The sequence below is a fragment of the Anomaloglossus baeobatrachus genome, chromosome 1 (assembly GCF_048569485.1).
Source record: "Anomaloglossus baeobatrachus isolate aAnoBae1 chromosome 1, aAnoBae1.hap1, whole genome shotgun sequence".
NCBI lineage: Eukaryota > Metazoa > Chordata > Amphibia > Anura > Aromobatidae > Anomaloglossus > Anomaloglossus baeobatrachus.
In genome coordinates, this window is record NC_134353.1 from 80,217,309 (window position 1) to 80,245,122 (window position 27,814).

A 27,814-nucleotide genomic window follows, 5' to 3' on the forward strand; every position below is an offset into this window, starting at 1 on the left:
ACAAGGAGACTTCCTAGCATCGATCGACATCAAGGATGCTTATCTCCATGTGCCGATCGCACCCGAACATCAACGTTTCCTGCGTTTCGCCATCGGGGACGAACACCTCCAGTTCGTCGCATTGCCCTTCGGCCTGGCGACAGCCCCGCGGGTTTTCACCAAAGTCATGGCATCCGTCGTGGCGGTCCTGCACTCTCAGGGCCACTCAGTGATCCCATACTTGGACGATCTCCTAGTCAGGGCCCCTTCTCGGGTGGCGTGTCAACAAAGTCTTACCGTCACTCTGGCGACTCTCCAGCAGTTCGGGTGGATCATCAATTTCCCGAAATCCAAGTTGACGCCGACCCAATCACTGACTTACTTCCGGATGGAGTTTCATACCCAGCCAGCGTTAGTCAAGCTACCGCGGGACAAACAGCTTTCTCTGCAGGCGGGGGTGCAGTCACTTCTTCGGAGTCAGTCACACCCCTTAAGGCGCCTCATGCACTTCCTGGGGAAGATGGTTGCAGCTATGGAGGCAGTGCCGTTCGCGCAATTCCATCTACGGCCACTCCAATGGGACATTCTTCGCAAATGGGACAAGAGTTCGGCTTCCCTCGACAAGAACATCTCTCTTTCACTTGCAACCAAAACATCACTTCAGTGGTGGCTCCTATCCACATCTCTGTCTCGCGGAAAATCCTTCCTCCCCCCCAAACTGGGCCGTGGTCACCACGGACGCGAGCCTGTCAGGTTGGGGAGCGTTTTTTCTCCACCACAGGGCTCAAGGAACCTGGACTCCAATAGAATCGTCCCTTCAGATCAATATCCTGGAGATAAGGGCAGTATATCTAGCCCTATTGGCTTTCCATCGGTGGCTGGAGGGCAGGCAGATCCGAATCCAGTCGGACAACGCCACTGCCGTCGCCTACATCAACCACCAAGGCGGCACTCGCAGTCGTCAAGCCTTCCAGGAAGTCGGGCGGATTCTGCAGTGGGTGGAAGTCACAGGCTCCACCATCTCCGCAGTTCACATCCCGGGCGTGGAAAACTGGGAAGCAGATTTTCTCAGTCGTCAGGGCATGGACGCGGGGGAATGGTCTCTTCACCCAGACGTGTTTCGAGAGATCTGTCGCCGCTGGGGAACGCCGGACGTCGATCTCATGGCGTCACGACACAACAACAAGGTCCCGGCCTTCATGGCATGGTCTCAGGATCACAGAGCTCTGGTAGCGGACGCTCTGGTCCAGGATTGGTCGCAGTTTCGACTGCCATATGTGTTTCCCCCTCTGGCGATGCTGCCCAGGGTACTACGCAAGATCCGGTCCGACTGCCGTCGCGCCATTCTCGTCGCTCCAGACTGGCCGAGGCGGTCGTGGTATCCGGATCTGTGGCATCTCACGGTGGGTCAACCGTGGGCACTTCCAGACCGCCCAGACTTGCTGTCACAAGGGCCGTTTTTCCATCTGAATTCTGTGGCCCTCAACCTGACTGTGTGGCCATTGAGTCCTGGCTCCTAGCGTCTTCAGGGTTATCTCAGGATGTCATTGCCACCATGAGACAAGCCAGGAAGCCAACGTCCGCCAAGATCTATTACAGGTCTTGGCAAATCTTCTTATCCTGGTGCTCTGATAACGGTTTTCCTCCATGGCCGTTTGCTATACCCACATTTCTTTCATTCCTACAATCTGGAATGGACAAGGGTTTGTCCCTCGGCTCTCTCAAGGGCCAAGTGTCGGCGCTCTCCGTGTTTTTTCAAAAGCGTCTAGTCAGGCTTCCGCAGGTCCGCACGTTCCTGCAGGGGGTTTGCCACATGGTCCCACCTTACAAACGTCCGTTGGAACCTTGGGATCTTAACAGGGTCCTGACGGCTCTTCAAAAGCCGCCTTTTGAGCCGCTGCGGGATGTCTCTCTCTCCTAACTTTCTCAGAAGGTGGCCTTCCTGGTGGCAGTCACATCACTTCGGAGAGTGTCTGAGCTTGCAGCGCTGTCATGCAAAGCACCCTTCCTGGTTTTCCACCAGGATAAGGTGGTTCTGCGTCCTGTCTCGGAATTTCTTCCTAAGGTGGTATCCCCTTTTCATCTAAATCAGGATATCTCCTTGCCTTCCTTTTGCCCTAATCCAATTCACCGGTGTGAAAAGGATTTGCACTCTTTGGATCTAGTGAGAGCACTCCGGCTCTACGTGTCTCGCACGGCGCCCCTGCGCCGTTCAGACGCGCTCTTTGTCCTTGTCGCTGGCCAGCGTAAGGGCTCTCAGGCCTCCAAGTCAACCTTGGCTCGGTGGATCAAGGAACCGATTTTCGAGGCCTACCGTATTTCTGGGCTTCCGCTCCCTTCAGGGTTGAAAGCCCATTCTACCGGAGCCGTAGGTGCGTCCTGGGCATTGCGGCACCGGGCGACGGCTCAGCAGGTGTGTCAGGCAGCTACGTGGTCTAGTCTGCACACTTTCACGAAGCACTATCAAGTGCATACCTATGCTTCGGCAGACGCCAGTCTAGGTAGGCGAGTCCTCCAGGCGGCTGTTGCCCACCTGTAAGAGGGGGCCGTTTTCGGCTCTTTTTATTGAGGTATTCTTTTACCCACCCAGGGACTGCTCTTGGACGTCCCAATTGTCTGGGTCTCCCAATGGAGCGACAAAGAAAAAGGGAATTTTGTTTACTTACCGTAAATTCCTTTTCTTCTAGCTCCTATTGGGAGACCCAGCACCCACCCCTGTGCCCTTTGGGCTGGTTGTTCTTTTGTGTACACATGTTGTTGATGTTGATTTGTTCTTTTGGTTCATGGTCTTCAGTTCTCCGAACATCCTTCGGATTGAATTTACCCTAGACCAATTTATAAGTTTTCTCCTTCCTGCTTTTGCACCAAAACTGAGGAGCCCGTGGTCCACGGGATGGTGTATAGCAGAGGGGAGGGGTTACACTTTTTTAAAAGTGTAATACTTTGTGTGGCCTCCGGAGGCAGAAGCTATACACCCAATTGTCTGGGTCTCCCAATAGGAGCTAGAAGAAAAGGAATTTACGGTAAGTAAACAAAATTCCCTTTTTTGTGGTTTCTGCACATATAAATTTATGAGTGTCAGAAATTGCTGTTTTGGCAATATTAAAAGTGTTGTTGTGGCAAGCCCCCTATAAAAGAGGTAATATATGACATCAGTCCGCTAATAAATTAATGAGCATTTCCTCTACCCCAATGGATCCTTCATTTCCCTTGTCCCTTCCATCCGGATTCCCATCTGGCCACAATGGTTTTTATGCTATCAAGCATATATTTGCTGTGGACTGATGATTCTTAAAGGGAATCTGTCACCGGATTTTTGCTCCCCCATCTGAGAGCAGCATAATGTAAGGGTGGAGACCCTGATTCCAGCGATGTGTCACTTACTGAGCTGTTTGATAAAATCAATGTTTTCTCTGCTGCAGATCTAGCAGTTATACAGAGCTCATGAATACGCTGGACTATGCAGCACGCCAAGTAGTCCTGTAATGATAATCTCCTGCTTATTAATCAGTGATTTTATAAAAACTACACTAAGCAGCCCAGTAAGTGACACATCGCTGGAATCAGGGTCTCTGCTCCTACATTATGCTGCTCTCAGATTAGGCGGAAAAAACCTGGTGGCAGATTCCCTTTAAGGGGTCTTGAATATTTATCCATGCTCCCATGTCATGTCACATCATCACATTACATATGCTTTATTTAAAAAAAACAAACTTGTCTATGCAGGGGATTTATAGCAGTCAATCAAGAAACAATCTGGAGCTCTGAGCACTTTACAGATGAATTAGGCAATCAGTCTGCACAGAAAGTTCACTTGTCACTGGACGTACATCAGATGGCTGACGGCGGTTTCTCCCAAATCTCCCTTCTATCACTCCATACACATCGGGCATTGTGCACTCTCACATTACTATACAGTCGCATGCTCCATCCTTTTCTGCTGGATACAATGCCACTATAATTACAGAGATCACGAGGTTCTGCCTCGTCAGAGCCCCAAATTACCTGTCTGCTCATATTGTCTCCTGCGGTAGCAGAGGATGAGTGCGTCATTCTGCACCTGCTGACGGCTGTCATTGTCGATCAGGGGAGTAACCCGCAGTATTACACGTAATGTACATGAGACCTCACATATTCTTATGAAAAGTTTTGTTCACCCCTTCATGACCAAGCTTCCGAGAGCCATAGCTTTTTTTAATTTTTCCGTTAAAAATTGCCATATGAGGGCTGTTTTTTGCGGGACGAGTTGTACTTTTGAATGACGCCATTCATTCTACCACATGGTGTACTGGAAACCAGGAAACAAAATCCAAGTCTGTTAAAATTGCAAAAAAAAAAGTGCAATTGCACAATTATTTTTTGGATTTAATTTTTTTTTTATTTACCATGTTCATGATAAAACTGACCTTGCAATATGATTTGGGGTTTTTTTTGTTCACTTTTTATTGTATTTGTTAGTCCTTTTAGCTTGTGCTATACATAGCAGTGCATCAGCACTGTTATGTATTGTGAAAATCTTGATCTATGAATGCCAGCTAAACACTAGCTGTCACAGGAGGATCATAATAACACACAAGGGTCATCAGCAGGTCCCCGGCTGACATGACAACACATCACAGGCCCGCAATCACATTGTGTGAGCGCCAATGGGAGCGTGGAACGCCGCAGCCCCCTGCCCCTGCCAGCGTGTTACTGGCGTTGTCAGAGATTGATAGCAACATTTAACAGGTTTAACCCCATTTTTAACCCCAGGTTTGATAATCCATCTTGTGCGCGGAAAGGTGCACATCAAAGGCAGGGACGCAACTTATGACGTACCAGTACGTCATATGTTGTGAAGGGGTTTAAGGTTTTTTGTTTTTTTTGTAAAATCTCTGTCCCCCTCCTGCAATCTGTTAAAAAAAAAACAAAAACAAACCAGAAGCTGAGCATTGCTCACTTATGCCCAATCCAGCACCTATCCTTTGCCGTTTCACTCTGATTCTGTTATTGTCTGCAGTGCTGAGGCACGTTGACAGCGCTGCAGCCGATCACTGTGCTCCGTGGTCCTGCCCCGAGTTGATTGCATGGGCTGCTGAGCTCACTGATTGTGCTGGACTCTGAGAGGTTGCGTAAAGAAGAGTTGGTTTTGTTGTTTTTTTTAAATACAATCTGCAGCCAGGGACCAAGGGTTTCACAGTCTCCCCCCCCCCCCTAAAAAAAACAACACTTTAATTAGTTGCATAAAACATTGCAGGAAAGCTCTTGAGAACAGGTTTATATTTCCAATCAGCACTGACATCGAAATTGGTTTTATTCCAAGGTGACGTCCAGGAAGAGGAGGCAGAAGAGCATGGTGCCGATGAGAATGGTGACGAGGACAGCGGTAAAAAGGGTGAGATTACATTAAGACGAGTAAAACATTCATTGTCACAAATTGCAGATGTGGTTGGCTCTGTGCTCGCCTCCACACCTGGGGAACTGCCTGCTATTTTCATGCATTACTCAGGTCCTTAAATCCATTTTTTTTCTCTCTCCATAAAGAGTGACGTGTTGTTGTTGCACTAGGACATAGGCGAATGTCCGTTTGTGCCAATACATGGACCGAAAACACGTTCTTGTGAATACAGTCCAATGTCCATCTCTGCCGTAAGACCCGTCTTCTGAGCGTAGGAGAGCCCCGTCCTCCCCCCGCTATATCGCTTTGTCACGGTTGTTGAAAGCAAAATTTTTCTGGAAAATCTGAGTGATAAAGCTGCCATTACAGCTCCCTTAGGCCTCCTTCACACATCCATGCAAAACACAAACGTTTTGCATGGTACATAGTGAAAGTGCATGTGTGTGCGTACGTGTGTGTGTTACGTGTGCTGTACCTCCGATATCCATGTGACATCCAGATAGCATTCGGACAGCATTCGGAGCTTGTATATTTACCTGTCCCCACGCTGCTGTTACTTCTGGATCCATGGCGAGTGCAGTGAATATTCATGAGGTTTAATGAGCGGGCCCGGAAGCAACAGCAGAGACAGCAGCATCAGAGACAGGTAAGTATAAAAATTCGTTATTTTTATTTGACCTGTGTTTTCTCCAGTACGTGTCACACGGATCACATCAGTGTGCGTGCCTTGTGACACCCGTACAGCCAGCAGAAAAAAAACATGTCGCCATGTGGAGCACGTAGACACTCGTGAGTGCTCCAAACGGACACACGATCCTCGTGAAAACACGGATATGTGACCAAGCCCTTTGATTTTAATGGGTTTATGCATGTCCGTGTCTCTGAAACGTGTGAAAATAGACGTCATACGGACCAGAGACACGGATGTGTGAAGGGGGCCTTAGAGGTGGTCACTCGGCTTTTCCTGATATTCTCAGCAGATATTACTAGTTATAAAGGAATACCTCCCCCTCTGCGGCATCAGCGCATGAGCAGAAGACCTCACTGCATAAAAAGCCGAGCAGCAAAAAGATCATAATTATTAGTTTGTGGCTACACGGCGTCATTGTCGCAACACAATTCTCACGGCCAAGCTTTAAAAATTCAGACCAGCTTGGATTTTTTATGGCTTGCTTGTCGCGGTACTTTACTTCATGTGACCCTTTCCTCTCGTATTCTGCTGAGAGGTAGCTTTGGCTTTTTGTGTTGTGTCTGTAGTTTGTGTGTAGCCCCAGCCTCAATATTCACCACTCAGCCCCCAGCGGAGATTATTTTCAGCAGTTCCTTATTATGTATAACTAGAAGAAAAGAGGCTACACCAAGATCTGAAATCTAAATGCCGCTTTACATGCTGAGACATCGCTCAAGCGATCTCGTTGGGGTCACGGAATTTGTGAAGCACATCCGGTCGCTTTAGCGATGTCGTTGTGTGTGACACCTATGAGCGATTTTGCATCGTTGCAAAAACGTTCAAAATCGCTCATCGGTGACATGGGGGTCCATTCTCTAATATCGTTGCTGCAGCAGTAACAAAGTTGTTTCTTGTTCCTGCGGCAGCACACATCGCTCCGTGTGACACCGCAGGAACGACGAACCTCTCCTTACCTGCCTCCCGCCCGCAATGCGGAAGGAAGAAGGTGGGCGGGATGTTACATCCCGCTCATCTTCGCCCCTCTGCTTCTATTGGGCGGCGGTTCAGTGACGCTGCCGTGACGCTGAACGAACCACCCCCTTAGAAAGGAGGCGTTTCGCCGGTCACAGCAACGTCGCAGGGCAGGTAAGTAGTGTGTGACGGGTCTGGGCGATGTTGTGCGACACGGGCAGCGATTTGCCCATGTCGCACAACCGATGGGAGCGGGTACCCACGCTAGCGATATCGGTTCCGATATCGCAGTGTGTAAAGTGGCCTTTAGGCTATGTGCCCATGGGACAACGTACCCGCGGATTTTTCTGCAGAAAATTTGTGGATTTATCTGGATTTTCCGGATAAATCCGCAGGTTCTAGCAAGTACAGACACTCCCCATATTATCCTGTGGGACATGGGGAGTGCTGTGTCCATGATGTCCCGCAGCCACACATAAATGCATGTCAATTAGGCCTAAGCCACACGGCGAGAAAATCGGTGCGAGTGGCGTGCGATAAAACATCGCATTCCACTCGGACCAATTCTAGCCTGTGTGTCAGCGCACATGAGCGATTATTTTCTCAGCCCTAATCGGACCGAGCAAACAAGCGCAGCATGCTGCAACTGTAATGAGAGACTCATTTCTCTCGCACCCATTCAAGTGAATGGGTGCGAGAGAAAAATCGCACTGCACTCGCAGTACACCGGTGTACCGCGTGTGCAGAGCGAGAATCGCAATAGCCGGCTACGGAGGAGAGAGGGAGAGAAATCCCTCCCTCCCCTCCTCCGTGCCGGCCCACCCCTCCTCAGATCCGGCCCGCCCCCCGCAGCTGAGGTCCGCTCGCACAGTCGGACCGCAGTTACAGGGATACTAGCATGACACTAGGCGCCTACTGTGCTGCCAGAGCGAGCCGAGTGTCATGCGAGCATCGCACTAGTGCCCCGTATGGCCTCGGCCTCATTCATGCGGAAATAAATGCGGAAATTCCGCCTTTCCGCTATGGAGATAGAGGCCGGGACTTCCGCAGGTATTTCCGCACTTGTTCCGCAGGTTTACCGCAATAAAAATGCTCGAATCCTGCAGCAATGGATAGCTGCGGATTCCGGGGAGCTGCTGCGGGAAACCTGCGGCAAAATCTACAGGTACATTGTCCAGTGGGCACACAGCCTTAATGTTTTATTTATCATTATTATTATTACTATTATTATTCACAAATGGTTTTTTTAATAATTGCAATAAAACTTTTTTGTTTTGTTTGCAGGTAAATTTAACTGGAAGGGAACAATCAAGGCCTTGCTGAGACAGGCTCCGGATAATGAACTGGCCATCAAGAAACTCCGGAAAAAGGTAACCTGTACTCTGCAGACTTGTGTGATCTTACTCTATGATTAAAGTATCCATCCTCTGACATTGGGTGCGGAGAGATGGAGAGGAATCTGCAGATGTCTGGAGCTACTGTGCGCAGCCCAGCAGGATTGTGCAGAGGTCCTAATCACAATAATAGGATCCTCGCACAATACTGACCGGGCGTCCTATGCAGCCGTACCACCCAACACGCAGTGTGTGATTGAGGAAGAAAGTATATCCGGAGGTAAGCTTTAACCCCTTCATGCAGAATACTCTGTGATTGCAGGAGTTCCTTTGTGTGGCGAGAGCTCAGGAGCTGAGCTTCACAGGAGGACCAATACAGCAGCGGCTGGGGTCTTCAGCGGGCCCCCGCCTCACATGCTAACCCAACAAATTTAAAAATAAAAAGATTAAAAAAAAAAAAAGAAAATTCAAACCAAAACCTTTTAAAAATATACACATGATGACCCCGCCTCCATTTAAGTCTGATCTATCAAAATATAAAATTTCATTAACCAAGTCAGTGAACGCCATTGACAAGAGAAAAATGAGTTTGTTTGTTCTTTTACTAACCCTCCTTTACCAATTGCAAAAAACAAAACTAATTTAGACTGTGTGCACACAGTGCGTTTTTGATGCGTTTTTCGGTGCAATTTGTGGCCCAAACCTGCACGTATCTGTTCATTCCAGCAAAGTCAATGAGAATTCTGAGGTCCTGTACGCACATTGCTTAATTTTTTCCTTGCAGATTTGGTGCAGAAAATAATCTGCGGCATGTCAGTTGTTGGTGCGTTATTTTTTTCCTGCATTTTTTAGCCCTTCCACGCATTGACTTCTTTAACCCCTTCACGACCGCGGGCCGTAAAATTACGTCCCTGCGGTCATAACCTTACTGCCCGCGGTCTGCCGGCAGCATCATGCTGCGATCGGCACACATCTCAGCTGATTTTCACAGCTGAGAGGTGTGCCTGCTAGGCACGAGCAGAATCGTTATCTGCTTGTGCCGTTTAACCCCTTATATGGCGCTGTCAATATGTGACAGCGCCATTATAAGCGCGATCGCGGTAAAATTTTACTTACCGCCCGATACCGGAAGTCACGTGACGCGATCACGTGACTCCCGATAGTTGTCATGGTAGCACAGGGTCATGTGATGACTCCTGTACTACACCTGACTTGCTTTCACTTTCGCTGTGCCAGCGGCACAGCAAAAGAGAAAGAGAGCGTATCTGCTGTTTACAGCCTTGTAGCTGTGATCAGCAGATACTGCAGAGCGATTGGATTGCTGATCGCAATAGCCCCCTAGGGGGACTAGTAAAATAAAAAAAAAAAAGTTTTAAAAAATTAAAAAAAAACAAAAAAACCTAAAAGTTCAAATCACCCCCCATTCGCCCCATTGAAAATTAAAGGGTTAAAAAAATAAAAAATATACACACATTTGGTATCGCCGCGTTCAGAAACGCCCGATCTATCAAAATATAAAATCAATTAATTTGATCAGTATACGGCGTAGCGGCAAAAAAATTCCAAGCGCCAAAACGACGTTTTTTTTGTTGCCACAACTTTTGCGCAAAATGCAGTAAGAGGCGATCAAAATGTAGCATCTGCGCAAAAATGGTACCGATAAAAACGTCAGCTCGAGACGCAAAAAATAAGCCGTCACTGAGCCATAGATCCCAAAAAATGAGAACGCTATGGGTCACGGAATATGGCGTAAAACGTGCGCCACTTTTTTCGGACAAACTTCCGATTTTTTTTTAACCCCTTATATAAAAGTAAACCTATACATGTTTGTTGTCTACGGACTCGCACTGACCTGAGGCATCACACCCATACATCAGTTTTACTATATAGTGAACACAGTGAATAAAATATCTCAAAAACCATAGTGCTATTGTACTTTTTTTGCAATTTTTCTGCATTTGGAATTTTTTTGCCGTTTTCCAGTACACTATATGGTAAAACTGAGGGTTTCATTTAAAAGTACAGCTCGTTCCGCAAACAATGAGCCCTCACATGACCATATTGACTGAAAAATAAAAAAGTTACGTCTCTCAAAAAAGAATGGCGGAAAAAAAAACGGAAAGCGAAAAATCGGCCGGTCGTGAAGGGGTTAAAGGGAACCAATCACCAGGATTTTCATATATAACCTAAATCCAGTGCTATACTGGCACTATCAGGCTGATTCTATACATATCTGTAGTGGGCAGCTCTGATGTTTAGGTTTTGAAATCCAAGAAAGTAAAGTTTATAAAATCAGCAGCTGCTTGTTGAGTGACAGCAGCTGAGGATCAGATAATATCTGGGAGGGTATTCATACTTATCCCCTCTCCCTGCTAGAATTAGCATAAATATTATACAATCGATTCATTTTTTCCCTTGCAGGACCTGTGTGAGGTCATACCATGTGACCAGAAGGAGCGGGGCCTCAGCCAACAAAACTGATACCACTAAGCAACATTTATCTGTTGGCTGAGGCCCCGCCCTTCTGGTCACATGGTATGACCTCACACAGGTCCTGCAAGGGAAAAAGTGAATCGTTTGTATAATACTTATGCTAATTCTAACAAGGGGAGGGGATAACTATGAATAGTCAAAAAGGAGGTTGGATCCAGCATCAAAATCCATGGGTAAAAAATTCAAGTTTATTGAATTTGGTTAAGCCTATGACTAAGGACTGCTTTTAATATTCCCCGTCCGAAACGCGTAAGGTGTTTCATGCACTTTGCCCTATCCTTCTGCAAGTACATTTTATATATATTTTCTAAATAAACTTTTAAATTTTTAACCATGGATTTTGATGCTGGATCCAACCTCCTTTTTGACTACGATTGACCACAGCTTGGCCTAACTGATGGATCACGAGCACGCCTAATCCTGTTGCACAGTGTTATACGGTAAGCTGGAGTTTCTCTACCTTCAATGATAACTATGAATACCCTCCATATATTATCTAATCCTCAGCTGCTCTCACTCAAGCAACTACCGATTTTATAAACTTTACTTTCTTGGATTTCAAAACCTAAACATTCGAGCTGACCACTACATGTATGTATAGACTCAGCCTGATAGTGCCAGTATAGCACTGGCTTTAGCTTGTATACGAAAATCCTGGTGATTGGTTCCCTTTAAAAAAAATAAATAAGCATGGCACAAAAACACACCAAAACACATCCATTTTTTGGTTCGTTTTTCTGCCAGAAGGTGCAGATTTCATACAGAAAATTTCTGCACCAAATCTGCAGTGTGCGCACATAGCCTAAAATGTACCTTTCCCAATTTTGTATCCGTAACACAATTGTGGCTCGTCTCACTCAAAAATAGACCTTGACTGATACTGTATTTTATGGGGTTAAGGAAAATAGCGAGACAAACCAATATTGTCTAATATATACTGTATGTGTGTGTGTGTGTGTATATATATATATATACATATACATATATATATATATATATATATATATATATATATACATATATATATATATATATAATATTTTTTTTTTTTTTTTTTCTTTATCGTTCCTTTGGGAGACCCAGACCTTGGGTGTTTAGCTTCTGCCTCCGGAGGACACACAAAGTAGTACACCTAAAAGTGTAGCTCCTCCCGCTGAGCCTATACACCCCCTGGTGAGCCAGTCACAGCCAGTTTATCGCTTTGTGTTCAGGAGGCATACATCCACACATGCATTCTCATATGAATTTTTTTTTTTGGAAAAGGATTGAAGAACTGCGGGTCCACGTCTGGACTCCCGGCATATCCCTTCTCACCCCACTGTGTCGGTGGTGTTGTAAGGTTGATTTTCAAGGCTGGAGCCTTACATGCTGTGCTCCTTCACCATCCCTCCTGGGCTCTGGATTGAAGTGGGAGCCAGCGCGGTCTCCATGCCTGCCAGGAGACCGGTCTCCGTCCACAGCCCTTTGAGGACCCTGCTGGACCAGAGCACTCATCCCCAGGGACCTGGCCCTGCGTCTCAGCAGCTAAGTACCTGAGATGTTCATATGTTGGGGGTCCTTGTCCTTTATTGTGTGGGGAGAGTGTGTTTCCTGTATTTGTTTTGGCATTTCCGGCGGGTCCTCTGGCTTTTCGCCCGAGAACTGCGCCGATGGTGCCTGCGCGTCGGCCTCGCTGCTCAAATTTAGACCCCGGCTTTGCCGGAGGCCTAGTTTCTGTTACCTGCCCTCGCATGTCACTCATGCAGAGGGACAGGCACGGCTCCTCCCGGCGGCCGTCCTGCACAGGGGAGGGACACTCCCCACTGTTGGTGCGTGACTCCCCCCCCCTGCAGGTCTCTATGGCCCTCCAGTTCCCACTCTCCTACAGGGACGCCCCCGTCCCGCCCCCTCTCTTTGCTCCGGCGGCCATTTTCTTGGACAGGGTTCACTCTGCGCTGGGCTATCCTGCACTCTGCATCCCTGCTGAGGTGCTGTGCATTGGGGGTCCGGGCTTCGGGATCTGGAGGGCACACAACACCGCTTCCAGCGGTCTGGTAAGCCACAGCCGGTCTCTGGTTGTGGACCTCTGAATATACTCCCTGGGGTTCATTCTCTTTGTAGAAGCTGTTTTCCCCACTCCAGCAGCATGTCTCACACGAGGAGCAAGGCTCCAAAGCTTTATACTACATGCTCTGCATGTAAGCTCCTGCTGCCTGAACCGAGCACCTATCCACATTGTGATGTCTGCTCTAAATTGGAGGTGCCACAGCCTGATGTCTCACCCCCAGTGGTCTCTCAGGCTGCTTCTGCACCTGTGGCTGAACCCCCGGCCTGGGTAGAGTCCTTCTCTTGGTCTATCTCCCAGTCATTTGCTGAGTCCATGGGACTTCTGTCCAGGACTTTGATGAATATGCATCAGCCCCCTTCACAGGGTGCCTCCAATGCTCTTGCTAAGGGTCCTTTAGGATCCCTATCCTCTGACCTCCGTCCACTGGAGCTCACAGAGATTCATCATCAGGGCACAGACCCCGTCTTCCTAAGAAGCGCCGCAGGGTTTCCTCTCCCTCCTCATCCCTCGGCTCTGATTCAAGGGCTGACTCGCAGGATGAGGAGGATGCCTTTACAGGGGGCTCGGAGGCTAACTCCATGTGCCCCATTGATCTTTCCGAGGGTGACTCAGAACTTAGTGACTTGATTGCTTCCATTAATTCTGTACTGGATCTCAATCCGCCAGTATCAGAGGAGCAACCCTCTCTGGCAGAAAAGCACCAGTTTACCTCGCCTAAGAGAGTAAAGAGTGTGTTCTTTAACCACTCCAGTTTTCAGGCCGCTGTGACCAAACCCAGGGCCTGTCCTGACAAACGCTTCCCAAAGCGTGGTTCTGATGACCGTTTTCCCTTTCCACCTGAGGTGGTCAAGGAGTGGTCTCACTCCCCAAAGGTAGACCCTCCGGTGTCTAGGCTCTCAGCCCGGACCGTTGTGTCAGTGGCTGATGGCACTTCCCTTAGTGATGCCACTGACCGTCAGATTAACCTTCTGGCCAAATCCGTGTATGAAGCGGCGGGGGCCGCGTTTTCCCCAACTTTTGCTGCAGTATGGGCCCTCAAAGCCATCTCTGCTTCTCTAGAAGAGATGCATTCCCTTACCAGGGAATCTCTGCCCGAGATGGTTGCCTTAACTTCTCAAGCTTCAGTTTTTTCTTCTTATGCCATGTCTGCCATGCTAGAGGCTTCTTACCGCACTGCGGTAGCTTCGGCTAATTCCCTCGTTATCCGCAGGATCTTGTGGCTTCAAGAGTGGAAGGCAGATGCTTCTTCAAAGAAGTACCTTGCCGGGCTCCCTTTTGCTGGTTCCCGGCTGTTCGGTGAACAGCTGGATGAAATTATTAAAGAGGCTAATGGCGGGAAGAGTACTTCCATGCCACAAACCAAGACCAGGAAACCTGCCCAGGGTAGGATTCAGTCGAAGTTTCGCTCCTTGCGTTCCTCCAACTGGTCGTCCTCTAAGCCCTCCGCCTCGTCCGCTAACTCAGCTAAGGACCAGAAATCCAACTGGCGCCCAAGAGCGCGTCCACAGAAGACCGCAGGAGGTCCTGCCACTAAGGCAGCCTCCTCGTGACTCTCTGCCCGCTCCAGCAACGTCCTTAGTCGGTGGCAGGCTCTCCCACTTTGGCGACGCTTGGTTTCAACAAGTCTCCGATCAGTGGGTGAGAGATATCATATCTCACGGCTACAGGATAGAATTCTCTTCCAGCCCGCCAAACAGATTTTTTCTCTCAACTCCCCCCTGCTCCAAGGCCTCCGCCTTCTCACAGGCCGTGGCAGCCTTGCAGGCCAACAGAGTAATTGTACCAGTTCCCGCCCGGGAACGGTTCAGAGGTTTTTACTCAAACCTCTTCCTCGTTCCCAAAAAGGACGGTACTTTCCGGCCCATCCTGGATCTAAAGCTTCTCAACAAGCATGTTCGAGCGCGGCACTTTTGCATGGAGTCTCTGCGATCAGTCATTGCCTCAATGACCCAAGGGGATTTCCTGGCATCCATCGACATCAGAGATGCCTATCTACATGTGCCAATTGCAGTTTCACACCAGCGTTGGCTACGCTTTGCAATAGGAGAAGATCATTTCCAATTCGTGGCTCTCCCCTTCGGGTTAGCCACGGCCCCTTGGGTATTCACCAAGGTCATGGCAGCAGTGATTGCGGTTCTGCACCTCCAGGGGTTGGCAGTGCTCTCTTACCTGGACGACCTTCTAGTCAAGGCTCCATCCAGCGCAGACTGTCAGCGGAGTGTCTCGCTCACTCTCGCCACTCTAGCCCAATTCGGGTGGCTTGTCAATCTTCCCAAATCCACTCTGACTCCGACCCAGAGTCTCAAGTACCTAGGGAGGCAGTTCGAGACTCTGCCGGCACTTGTGAAGTTGCCCTTAGACAAACAGCTGTCTCTCCAGTTGGCGGTGCGCTCTCTCCTGAGGCCCCGCCATCATACCCTCAGGCGTCTGATGCAGGTGCTGGGTCAAATGGTGGCATCCATGGAGGCTGTTCCCTTTGCCCAGTTCCATCTGCGCCCCCTGCAGCTGGACATTCTCCGCTGTTGGGACAAGCGGCCTTCCTCCTTACCCCCTCTCCCTGTCCCAAGGGCGATCTTTCCTGGCCCCGTCATTGGTGATTCTCACCACGGATGCCAGGCTATCCGGCTGGGGAGCGGTATGTCTCCACCACAGAGCACAGGGCACTTGGACTCCGTCCGAGTCAGCCCTTTCAGTCAATGTGCTGGAAACCAGAGCCGTGCTTCTAGCTCTCCTAGCATTTCACCATCTGCTGGCGGGCAGGCACATTCGAGTCCAGTCAGACAACGCGACAGCGGTTGCCTACATCAACCATCAAGGCGGGACACGCAGCCGCCTGGCAATGATGGAGGTACAACACATTCTTCAATGGGCGGAGGACTCCAGGTCCACCATATCCGCAGTCCACATCCCAGGCGTGGACAACTGGGAGGCAGATTATCTCAGCCGTCAAAGCGTGGACGGTGGCGAGTGGTCCCTGCACCCGGCAGTATTTCAGTCGATCTGCCGCAAATGGGGCACTCCGGACGTGGACCTAATGGCATCCCGTCACAACAACAAAGTTCCTGTTTACGTGGCTCGCTCCCACGATCCCCAGGCCTTCGCCGCGGACGCTTTGGTTCAGGACTGGTCCCAGTTTCGTCTGTCCTACGTGTTTCCCCCTCTAGCTCTCTTGCCCAGAATCCTGCGCAAGATCAGAATGGAGGGTCGTCGAGTCATCCTCATTGCACCGGACTGGCCCAGGCGAGCTTGGTATCCGGACCTGCTCCATCTGTCCGGTCCGTAGAGATGCCATGGCATCTCCCGGACCGTCCAGACCTACTGTCGCAAGGTCCGTTTTTCCGCCCGAATTCTGCGGCCCTCAAATTGACGGCGTAGCTCTTGAGTCCTGGATTTTGACGGCTTCTGGTATTCCCCCTGAAGTCATCTCCACTATGACTCGGGCCCGTAAGTCTTCCTCCGCTAAGATCTATCACAGGACTTGGAAAATTTTCCTGTCCTGGTGTCGCTCTACCGGCCATCCTCCTTGGCCATTCTCCTTGCCGACCCTTCTGTCTTTTCTACAGTCCGGTCTGCAGCTAGGACTGTCCCTCAACTCCCTCAAGGGACAGGTTTCGGCTCTGTCAGTTCTGTTCCAGCGGCGTCTCGCTCGGCTAGCTCAGGTCCGCACCTTCATGCAGGGCGCGTCTCACATCATTCCGCCTTACCGGCGGCCCTTGGACCCCTGGGACCTTAACTTGGTTCTCACGGTCTTGCAGAAACCCCCTTTGAGCCTCTTAGGGAGGTTTCTTTGTACCATCTTTCACAGAAAGTGGCCTTTCTGGTTGCCATAACTTCTCTCAGGAGAGTCTCTGATTTGGCTGCGCTCTCCTCGGAGTCACCTTTTTTAGTCTTTCATCAAGACAAGGTGGTTCTCCATCCGACTCCGGACTTTCTTCCTAAGGTGGTCTCTCCCTTCCACCTTAACCAGGACATTACCTTACCTTCCTTCTGTCCGGCCCCTGTTCATCGCTTTGAAAAAGCTCTACACACTCTAGATCTGGTGCGTGCTCTCCGGATCTATGTGTCTCGCACCGCTGCGCTTAGGTGGTGCACCTATCTTTTTGTGCTAACCACAGGTCGGCTCAAGGGTCTCCCTGCTTCTAAGCCGACCTTAGCCCGTTGGATTAGGTCGACCATTTCGGACACCTACCAGAGTACGCAGGCGCCTCCCCCGCCGGGGATCAAAGCACACTCGACCAGGGCTGTCGGTGCCTCTTGGGCTTTTAGGCACCAGGCTACGGCTCAACAAGTCTGTCAGGCTGCCACTTGGGCTAGTCTGCATACTTTCTCGAAGCACTACCAAGTGCATGCTCATGCTTCGGCAGATGCGAGCTTGGGCAGACGCATCCTTCAGGCGGCGGTCGCCCATTTGTGAAGTTAGGTTCTGCCTACTTCTTAGTTTTTCTGTTTATTTCCCACCCAGGGACTGCTTTGGAACGTCCCAAGGTCTGGGTCTCCCAAAGGAACGATAAAGAAAAAGAGAATTTTGTTTACTTACCGTAAATTCTTTTTCTTATAGTTCCTTCTTGGGAGACCCAGCACCCTCCCTGTTGCCTGTTGGCAATTTCCTTGTTCCGCGTGTTTTCACCGGCTGTTGTCGTGGACAGAGTCTCCGGTTGTTCCGGCTCTTGCTCTGTTCTACTTGTGGGTGGCTATTCTCCTTCAGCTTTTGCACTAAGCTGGCTGTGACTGGCTCACCAGGGGGGTGTATAGGCTCAGAGGGAGGAGCTACACTTTTAGGTGTAGTACTTTGTGTGTCCTCCGGAGGCAGAAGCTAAACACCCAAGGTCTGGGTCTCCCAAGACGGAACTATAAGAAAAATAATTTCTGGTAAGTTAACAAAATTCTCTTTTTTTTACATATAAATGAAGAAAAAAAAAAAGTATTCAAGTTTGTATATTCACCGTAATCGCATTGACCTGGAGAATAACGATTAAGATGTTTTGTTTTTTCCACATAATGAATGTCATAAAAACAAAACCCCAAAAAAACATGCCGTTATTGCTTACATTTTTTTTTCACAATTTCATCGCACTTTTAATTTAGTTTTTCTGTTTTCCAATACTTTAACATTCAAAGTGAATGGTGTCGTTCCGAACTATGACTCATCCTACCCTTTCCGAAAAACAAAAGCCCTGATACAGCCATGTGGATGGGAAAATAAAGGAAAAGGTTCTTGCTCTTGAAAGAAGAAAAAGAAAACACAAGCACGAAAATGAAAAATTGCACAGTCTTTGAAGAGTTAATATGGGTAAATTATTTCAATCCATATCGACAATATGAGGAGCAACTAAGTAAAGGGTTTCTTCCCCCCTATACTATTCCAAGTAGTGGCATATTGCTAGAATATACGACCAGAGGGGATCTGAATGCTGCGACTTCTACTAATCCTAAACATGAAGGAACTACAGCACAACCCCCATTTTCACCCATTTTTGTTCTTGTGCTTTAGTTTTTTTCCTTCCCATTTTGAAGAAGTCAAATCTTTTTCCTTCTAAATAGCCATATGAGGGCTTGTTTTTTTATGGAACGAGTTGGAGTTTCGAATGACACCATTCACTTGACTGTATGATGTGCTAAAAACCAGGAAAATAACTTTGAAATTGCGTGAAACGCCAACAAAACCGTGGTCCACATTCTTAGTTTGTGGTTGCTACTTGTAATTAGTAGCTGTCACGCTAGCTATGGTGAAAAGTGAGGGGAGGGAAGAGGGAAACCCTGTGGCTAGGGGTGGGGGAGATGGTGACCCCTGATAAAACCTTTTGCTGGACCTTGGCTCCCCTGATGTTCCTAGATAGGTTCCTCACCTGTCCCTGGCTGACCCTGAACTGGGCTCTAAGTAATGATCGGACAGGATGAGCGCTAGTCAACCCCACTGAGTTCTAAAGAACACACAGGGAAAACAAACAGGGTAAGGCTGGATTCACACAATCATATGGCATCCGATGCGAGTGCATCGAATTTGATATGCTAATGACCCTCGGCTCCCGCTGTGCTGCCAGCAAGTGTCAAGAGAGGCGAGTGTCATGCAACTGTTATCCGATCCTGTGATCAGTGCACAGCTGTGGAGGAGAGGGAGGGATTAATCTTCCCATCTCCTCCATTATCATTTGATGTGATTATCGCACTCCATTCAGATATCATCTGAGTGCAGTCCAACGTTTCACTCGCACCCATAGACTTGTATGGGTGCTAGTGAAACGTCTCTTGTTGACAATCAATCGCAGCATGCTGCGACTTTTTTCTCATCCAAAATATAAATGAGAAAAAAGTTGACCATCTGCTCCCCCTCATTGAATAACATTGATCCGAGTGCAATGTGAGATTTTCTCGTATTGCACTTGTCCAAATCATACGCTAGTGTGAGCGTACCCTAATGCAAACAATCAACTTATCTCCAAGATGACTTAGGGTGAGGACAGCAGCATAAAATACTGTTTCTCTAGATGATTACAAGCCGACTGCTTGCAATCAGGACAGTATAGAACCTAACTCTGTCACCAGCAACATACCAAGGGGAAATGCAGGTATATAAACACACAGAGGGTGAGGGATAATGACAGCAGCTTAAAGGAAATGATATCTGCAGGGTCCTAAAGGGGAAAGAGCAAACCCCAACAGAGAAGACATGCAAAACTCCATTCACACCACGGAATGGATGAAACATCAGGGAGCAGTTTGTGCCGCCAAATGCTGCGACCTTCCGCAGCCGGACACCACAGGGTTGTCTGTCAACCGTAACAGTATCCGAAACGATGACTTCGTACAGGTCCTACTAATTAGTACATTCATCCGGGGTCCCAGCATGTAGGATGTGGTCCACAGGGCTCCAATGTGGCGGCCATGGAGTACGGATGTGGTTGCCGCATCATGGTTCTGCGCATCGATTTCATTTGTAGTTTATAGCCTGCGGCTTATCATTTCTACAGATGACAAGTGATTAACAAAAATAACCAGTTACCATTGAAATGCTGTCCTGCAGTTTTCGATTTGCCGTGTATTGTAGTGGTTCATTGTAGTCTGGTCGTCTATTACATTTCTGGTTGTCTTTCCTTCTAGGTCATTGCGCAGTATTACGCGATATCCTCCGTGCATCACAAGTCTGAAGAGGAGCTTCTCGCCACCTTCCACAAGAAAATACAAAGCAACCCAAAATTTAGAGTATTAAAAGAGAAAGTGAAGCTCGTAAAATAAATGCAGAGCTGTGTACTGTTCACCAACCTGCCGTCATCGTTCTCCTCGTTTACTGTCCTCCCCTCATAACAATTTTAGGCACTTTTGATGTTATTATTCCCCTCTCTTTTAGATTTCGACTGCCAGGAAGATTTCTCGCACCCATGTTTCACATTCTGTGTACAAGACCGGTCAGGAGTCTCCTGATCCGAACTGAACAGCCCCATTGGCATATAGAAAATTGAGTTTGGGTCAGCGACCCATGGCCGGTCCACACATCGTAGTCTGTACTTTGACTGTGAAATACAGGTTCTGCAACATTGATACAGAAGTAAGATAAAGCTCCTCACCTCCATTCTGCCCCCAGTTCCGTGGCCGTTTAGTTCAGCCGACAGCTATGTGAGACGTATGAGCCATTATACTGTGTAATAGTTGTGTCCAAAAGAAGAAAAAAAAAACAAACCAGGAATTGTATTTTGCCCTTCTGGACGCAGTTCTCGTTCTGTACCTGTATGTTTTCGGGGGTTTTTTGGTTCATCACCAGTTGAGGTTTTATAGTTCTTTTAAATTAAAGATTTTATTGATGCTTTATACTTTTTGCACTGATGACTGTTTGTACAGGGAGGGCACAAAAAGCAGAAAATGTTTCTTCTGGATAGAAGCAATCCTCACTCAGGTTTAAATGGAACCTGTCAGGTGCAATATACACCCAGAACCAGGAGCAGATCTGGGTGCATATTGCTAATCCCTGCCTAACTGTCCTTGTATCTAGTAGCAAACATGAAGAGATCTCTAGTAAAAGTATTTCTAAAGATCCTTTATGATATGCTAATGAGCGCAGGGACTAGTCGCAAGGATGTTGGTTCCTGCGCTCATTCCACCCTCTAAGCATGTTAGCACTCCCACAGGGGCATGCTAACATGCTATACAGGAATGATGCGTGTACCTGTGTCTGTTGCACTACCTCTAAACCCCGGGCTTAGGGTCAGTGTGCCTGATCAGAAGTCCCGGTATTTTTAGTCATGCACACTAGACCTCTAGGAAACCGGGACATATACACCCAGCTTCATAGTGCACATGACCGCACTTCACGGCATCTGAGAGGCGGGTAACAACGAACACAGGTATGCGCATCACCCCTCGTGACGCTGGGCAATGGGCATTGAATAGCATGTTAGTACACCCCTATGGGTATGCTATTATGCTAAGACGGCAGATTGAGTGCAGGAAATAAGGCCCATGCAAGTAGTCGCTGCGCTCATGAGTATATCATAAAGGATTTTTAGAAATACTGTTTCTAAGATCTCTTTATTTATATCACCATGGCCTGGGACAGCTAGGGATTAGCAATATGCACCCAGAACTGCTCGTGGTTCTGGGTACATATTGACCCCTGACAGGTTCCCTTTAAACGTGCCTACAATTACTGGAAGATGTCTGTATAATATCTGGATGGTACCTACGAGAAACGAAGAAAAGTAGCACTTTCTGAGCATAGTAAGTGTAAGTTGTACAGTTGGGGCAGAACTCCCAAATATTTGTGTGTGTGTGTGTGTGTGTGTGTGTGTGTATATATATATATATATATATATATATATATATATATTATACATACAGCATACATACAGCACCTTGCGAAAGTGTTCGGGACGCAGCAGTACTGCATATGTGTATAAAAAAAAATAATATTTAACAAAAAAAAAAAAAGAGAGGCTGACGGGTATCTAATGTGTATGGCCAGCTTACAGTGCCTTGCAAGAGTATTCGGCCCCCTTTGAATTTTTCAACCTGTTCCCACATTTCAGGTTTCAAACATAAAGATAAAAATGTTAATGTTCTGGAGAAGAATCAACAACAAGTGGGACACACTTGTGAAGTTGATCGAATTTTATTGCTTATTTAAAGTTTTTTAAAAAAACAACTGAAACTTGGAGCGTGCAATATTATTCATCCCCTTTAAGTTAATACTTTGTAGCGCCACCTTTTCCTGCGATTACAGCTGCAGTCTCTTGGGGTATGTGTCAATCAGTTTTGCACATTGAGAGACTGAAATTCTTGCCCATTCTTCCTTTGCAAACAGCTGGAGCTGAGTGAGGTTGGATGGCGAGCGTTTGTGAACAGCAGTTTTCAGCTCTTTCCACAGATTCTCGATTGGATTCAGGTCTGGACTGTGACTTGGGCATTCTTATACCTGGATTAGTTTATTTGTGAACCATTCCATTGTAGATTTTTGTTCCTTCCCGGTGAAAGACCTGGCTAGTTTCCTGCCAGCGTTGAAAAACATGTGATGGTGTCTCCGCGGCATTCTTGTTTTACATAGCCTCCCTAGGAGTCAGACCAGTGGATTCCCTTTCTCTGAGTGAAGCAGAAAGGGTAAACAGGTGGCTAAATCTTTCACTGAGACTGTTCAAGCTGCTTTGAAAGCAACTTGCTCGCTGCATCAGGACAGCCATTGTTCAAGCTTATAAATCAAAGGACAGGGCACCCCCGTTCTCTGTTAGGGTGCACGCTACAAAGGTGCTGTAGGCTTCCTGGGCGGTCCTTCACTAGGATTTGGTCCTGCAGTGCTATAATGCAACAACCTGGGCATCAGTTCATACATTTTCAAACAACTTTGCTTCGCCAGGTGCACACTTGGACAGGAATATGTGGTTTAGGCCTCTGCTTTAGTAGGTTCTGTGATTTTAACAGACTATTTACTATTCTTTTTCCTAACCTAGGGACAGCTTTAGGGTGTTCCATGGTTCTATGTCCCCCTCTGACTGAGAAATGTAGATTTTTGGTACTCGCGGTAAAATATGTTCCTTGTTAGTCTTCATTTCTTCATTGGGGGACACAGCTTGGTTGCTGGTTGGGTATTTGTTTTATGTTGTCTTACTCTTGATAATCTGTTATAATTCTTTCTGACCTCTTACTGCTTTCTCACAAAACTGAAGAGGCTAGTGGCTAACAGGCAAACTTATAATTCTATGCAATACTAGTTGCAGCCTCCACGTGGCAGCAGACTATCCCATGGATCTGTGTCCCCCCAATGAAGACTAATTAGAAACAGATTTTACAGTGAGTACCAAAAATCCACATTTTTACAATAATTTCCTTAGGCTCCTCATAATTCTCTCTTGGACGTCTGCAGCAACAACTGGTCTCCGAATGTAAGGTTTTATTTTTGTTGCATCAGTCACAGATCCTGTGTTGCGTCACTTGCTCTGAGCCATATTGTTTTTCGCTAGAACAGAAATTGACCAGCAGAACAGTTGAGGGTTTCTGTGAATGATCATGGGCGTACATCGGCCTCCACTATCAAAATAGGCCTTATTGGACCCATATACTATTACTGCCCTCCACAGAAAACCACTCAACTGTCAGGAAAAGACACAATGGGTCTCATTACTGTTTTACACTGCTCTGGTATAATCAAAACTGAACTCTGAGTTTTTGCTACGTGCAAAAAGAGTTTTACTAGATTCCATATGGCGTGCACTCAGTTAGGATGGAGGTGCTGGAAGAGGGGATGAGAATCCCACATAGTCAATAATTCTAGTCACCGCACACTAAGAAAAAGTTTGCAAAAAGTGTTCACGGTTTATTCACAAATGTGAAACTGGGCAGTAGGTGGTGTCAGGAAATGAGCGACTAAAACAACGTTTCGACCTTGCATAGGTCTTGTTCACGTTGTCGCTGAAATAGTGAAGAAGAAAAAACATAGAATAAAAAACCACATATAGGTACGATGAAGCAACAATAAGCAAAAAAAATATACATAGTAATACTTAAAATAACATCTGATGAATACAATATATACATATGCAGCAACCTAACATCGAAAATTGGATCATTCTTAAAACACAATAGAAGGTAAAAACTGCAGTAGTTGTGAACCAGGGAGGAAAAAACAGAGATCAAGAGGGAACAAATGAGATAGAAGAAATGGAAAAGAGAAAAAGGAGACAGAAACAGAGAAAAATATATATATATATACTGTATGCCTCAGATACGCAGTGCAAAAGGCGCTCTCGTGCCTGTGTCTATTCGTGGTAACCAATAGTGGATACCTTGAAACCAGTTGTGTAGATCTACAGTGTGTCCACCCATATCCTGTCCACTGCCATTAACTTGAGAACGGCGGCAGCTATAGGCATAGAAGTGGTGTCTAGGTATAGTAAAATAGACGCGCTACACAATGAAACCACCTATTGCGCCACTTGGTGGAAAACAACGGAGTTAGCATTTTTATCTCGAAATCGGAGCAAGAGAGAAAAAAAGTGAATTAAAAAATTGTAGGGCATTATCAATTCAATACGAATCAACACCTTGCATACAGAAATGCTATAATATGAAACCCATGACCCCCCCCAAAACATTGAATGCTGGTCACGCATATGGCGCTCATTTGTGGCTATCGTCAGCTGCAATGCACATCTGGACTCTGGACAGCATACTGTATCTTGCTGCACGTTGTGCAATATAGTAGGTGACACGTTTGCACAAGCACCTGTGATACGTCATCGTAGGTCCTGCAATGTTGGTGGAGGGGTTGCATACACCTGTTTGATGTGACCTCACAGAAAGAAGTCCAACTGGGTCAGGTCAGGTGAGCATGGAGGCCACCCCACGCAGCCACCATACCCAATGACTTGTAGGAAGGTCTCCATGAGGTATCACTTCACGTCCGCAGCCTTGTGCGTTTTACATGTTCTAATCATAGCATTTCTGTATGCAAGGTGTTGATTCGTATTGAATTGATGATCCCCTACAACTTTATAATTCACTTTTTTTCTCTTTCTCGTTCCATTTTCGAGATAAAAATGCTAACTCCGTTGTTTTCCACCAGGTGGCGCTATAGGTGGTTTCCTTGCGTAGCGCATGGCTATTTTACTATACCTAGACACCACTTCTATGTCTATAGCTGCCGCCATTCTTAAGTTAATGGCGGTGGACACACTGTATAGTGGATTAGATGTATAGATACATCTAATCCGGTGCATTCATTTTCCATAACTCACTTCTCCCATCTACTTTTCAATAGATACCTATTCTCTCATTACATCATTCAAGGTACCAACCATTGGTTACCACTAATGGACAAAGGCATGGGAGCGTCTTTTGCACTGCATATCTGAGGTATATTCCATATTTTTCGTTTTATAAGACGCACCGGATTATAAGACGCACCCCAAATTAAGAGATAAAAAAAGGTAAAAAAAAATAAAAATGGGGTCCGTCTTATACTCCGGTGTTGTCTTACTGGAGGGGGGCAGCAGTGGTGGTGAAGCGGGGTCACAGGAGGCAGAGGTTGTGCTGGCAGTCGTGGCGGGTCTGTGGCGGCAACGGTGGTGGGGCAGCGGCGGCGGTGGGTCAGTGGTGGAGCATGGAGCAAGCCGGTGCGGTGAGTGTCCCAGTCTGTCCGCGGTCCCGGTTCAAATGATGGCGCCTGGAGCGGCGCATGCGCAGATGGAGCTCTCATCCAAGCGCTCCATCTGTGCACGCGCTGACTCCCGGTGCCATCATTTGAAACTGGGACCGCGGACACACTGGGATACCTGCCGCACAGCCACCCGCCCGCACAGAGTGGCAGCCAGCCTTTAGGACAGAGAGGCAGCAGGCACCGACATTCACCCGGCTGCCCACATGCAACTACAGGCACCCGGCCACCTGAACGCACCCGGTTGCCGCATAGACAGCAACCCCCCCCCTCGGTAAGCTATATTCGGAGTTTAAGACGCACCCCTCATTTTCCTCCCAAATTTTGGGAGGAAAAGTGTGTCTTATAATCCGAAAAATACGGTATATATTTTCCTCTTTTCCATTTCTTCTATCTCATTTGGTGGATGGTTTACAGAGTAAAATATCAGTATTTGCAGATGATACAAAACTATTTAAGGTAGTTAACACAAAGGAGGACAGTTTGCAACTACAGATGGATTTGAGTAAATTGGAGAATTGGGCTGAAAAATGGCAAATGAGGTTTAACACAGATAAGTGTAAGGTTCTGCACATGGGAAGGAGAAACAGATGCTACAATTACTTCCTACATGGGAAACTGCTGGGGATATCAGACATGGAAAAAGACTTAGGCATATTAGTCAATAAGAAGCTAAATTGGAGTGCCCAGTGTCAGGCAGCAGCCACCAAAGCAAATAGGGTGATGGGACGCATTAGAAGAGGTCTGGGGGCACGAGATGAAAACATCATTCTCCCTCTGTACAAATCACTCGTCAGACCACACTTGGAGTATTGTGTGCAATTTTGGGCGCCGGTGCTCAAGAAAGACATTACTGAACTTGAAAGGGTTCAGAGGCGGGCTACTAAAATAATAAGAGGAGTGGGTGCATTACAATACACGGAAAGGTTATCAAAATTAGGTCTATTTACTCTAGAAAAGAGAAGACTTAGGAGAGACCTAATAAATATGTACAAATATATCAGAGGGGCATATAGAGATCTCTCCCATGATCTGTTTGTACCAAAGACTATGACAAGAATAAGGGGGCATTCTCTTCGATTGGAGGAAAGAAAATTCCTACATCAGCATAGAAGAGGGTTCTTCATGGTAAGAGCAGTGAGGCTCTGGAACTCTCTTCCTGAGGAAGTGGTGATGGCCAACTCACTGAATGAATTTAAGAGAGGAATGCATGCTTTTCTTGATAGCAAAAGTATAGAAGGTTATAAATAGCACTAGAAGGTGGCCCGATTCTAACGCATCGGGTATTCTAGAATTTATTGTGTAGTTAATGTATGATTTTTGTTATATATATATATATATATATATATATATATATAGATGTTGTTGTGTGTAGTTTCCAAGAGTTTGTGTAGGGGCTGTAAATGTTCTGGGTGTTATCTGGGTGGGGGTGTGTGAGAGCGGTGTTGTTTGTGTGGCGCGCTGTGTGTGTGTTGTGTTGTTTGTGGAGCGCTGTGTGTCTGCAGTGTTGTCTGTGTGTGGTGCTGTGTGTGTTGTGCGGTTTGTGTGGGTGTGGGGTGCGTGTGTGTGTTTTGGGGGAGGTATGTTTTGTGCAATGTGTGTGTGTTGCGCAGTGTGTGCGTATATTTGTGTATGCTGCGGTGTTTGTGTATTGGGTGTTGTGTATGTGCGGCGTTGTCTGTGTGTGTGGGTGTCTGTGTAGGGCGGTGTTTGTGGTTCCCAGTGTGTGTGTGGTGTGTTGTGCGGTGCGCGTGTGGCAGTGTGTGTGTGTTTTGGGGGGAGGTGTGCACCCCCATCGTGCTCCATCCCCTATGCTGCGCACCCCCCATCGTGCTCCATCCCCCATGCTGCGCACCCCCCATCATGCTCCATCCCCCATGCTGCGCACCCCCCATCGTGCTCCATCCCCCATGCTGCGCACCCCCCCATCGTGCTCCATCCCCCATGCTGCGCACCCCCCATCGTGCTCCATCCCCCATGCTGCACACCCCCCATCGTGCTCCATCCCCCATGCTGCGCACCCCCCATCGTGCTCCATCCCCCATTCTGCGCACCCCCCATCGTGCTCCATCCCCCATGCTGCGCACCCCCCATCGTGCTCCATCCCCCATGCTGCGCACCCCCCATCGTGCTCCATCCCCCATGCTGCGCACCCCCCATCGTGCTCCATCCCCCATGCTGCGCACCCCCTATCGTGCTCCATCCCCCATTAGTGGTGCTAATTAAAGCTAATTAAGGATTCACTTTCCAAGCTCAGTGTTTGTTTATTTAAATGTCCTTTTACTATGCATCGCTCTGCCCTGTTTTG

General features: G+C 47.5%; 1 protein-coding gene across 3 annotated transcripts in view; it reads left to right on the forward strand.

Moving 5' to 3' along the window:
- LYAR (Ly1 antibody reactive) overlaps window positions 1-20,677 on the forward strand; it is a 174,882-nt gene extending 154,205 nt beyond the window's left edge. For all 3 annotated transcript variants that reach the window (XM_075346887.1, XM_075346885.1, XM_075346886.1), the window contains 3 exons: window positions 5,282-5,353; window positions 8,283-8,368; window positions 19,971-20,677. In XM_075346887.1, the coding sequence (XP_075203002.1) occupies window positions 5,282-5,353; window positions 8,283-8,368; window positions 19,971-20,105 (293 nt within the window). In that variant the 3' untranslated portion in view covers window positions 20,106-20,677. The remainder of the gene's footprint in view (window positions 1-5,281; window positions 5,354-8,282; window positions 8,369-19,970) is intronic.
- The last annotated feature ends 7,137 nt before the right edge of the window (window positions 20,678-27,814 follow it).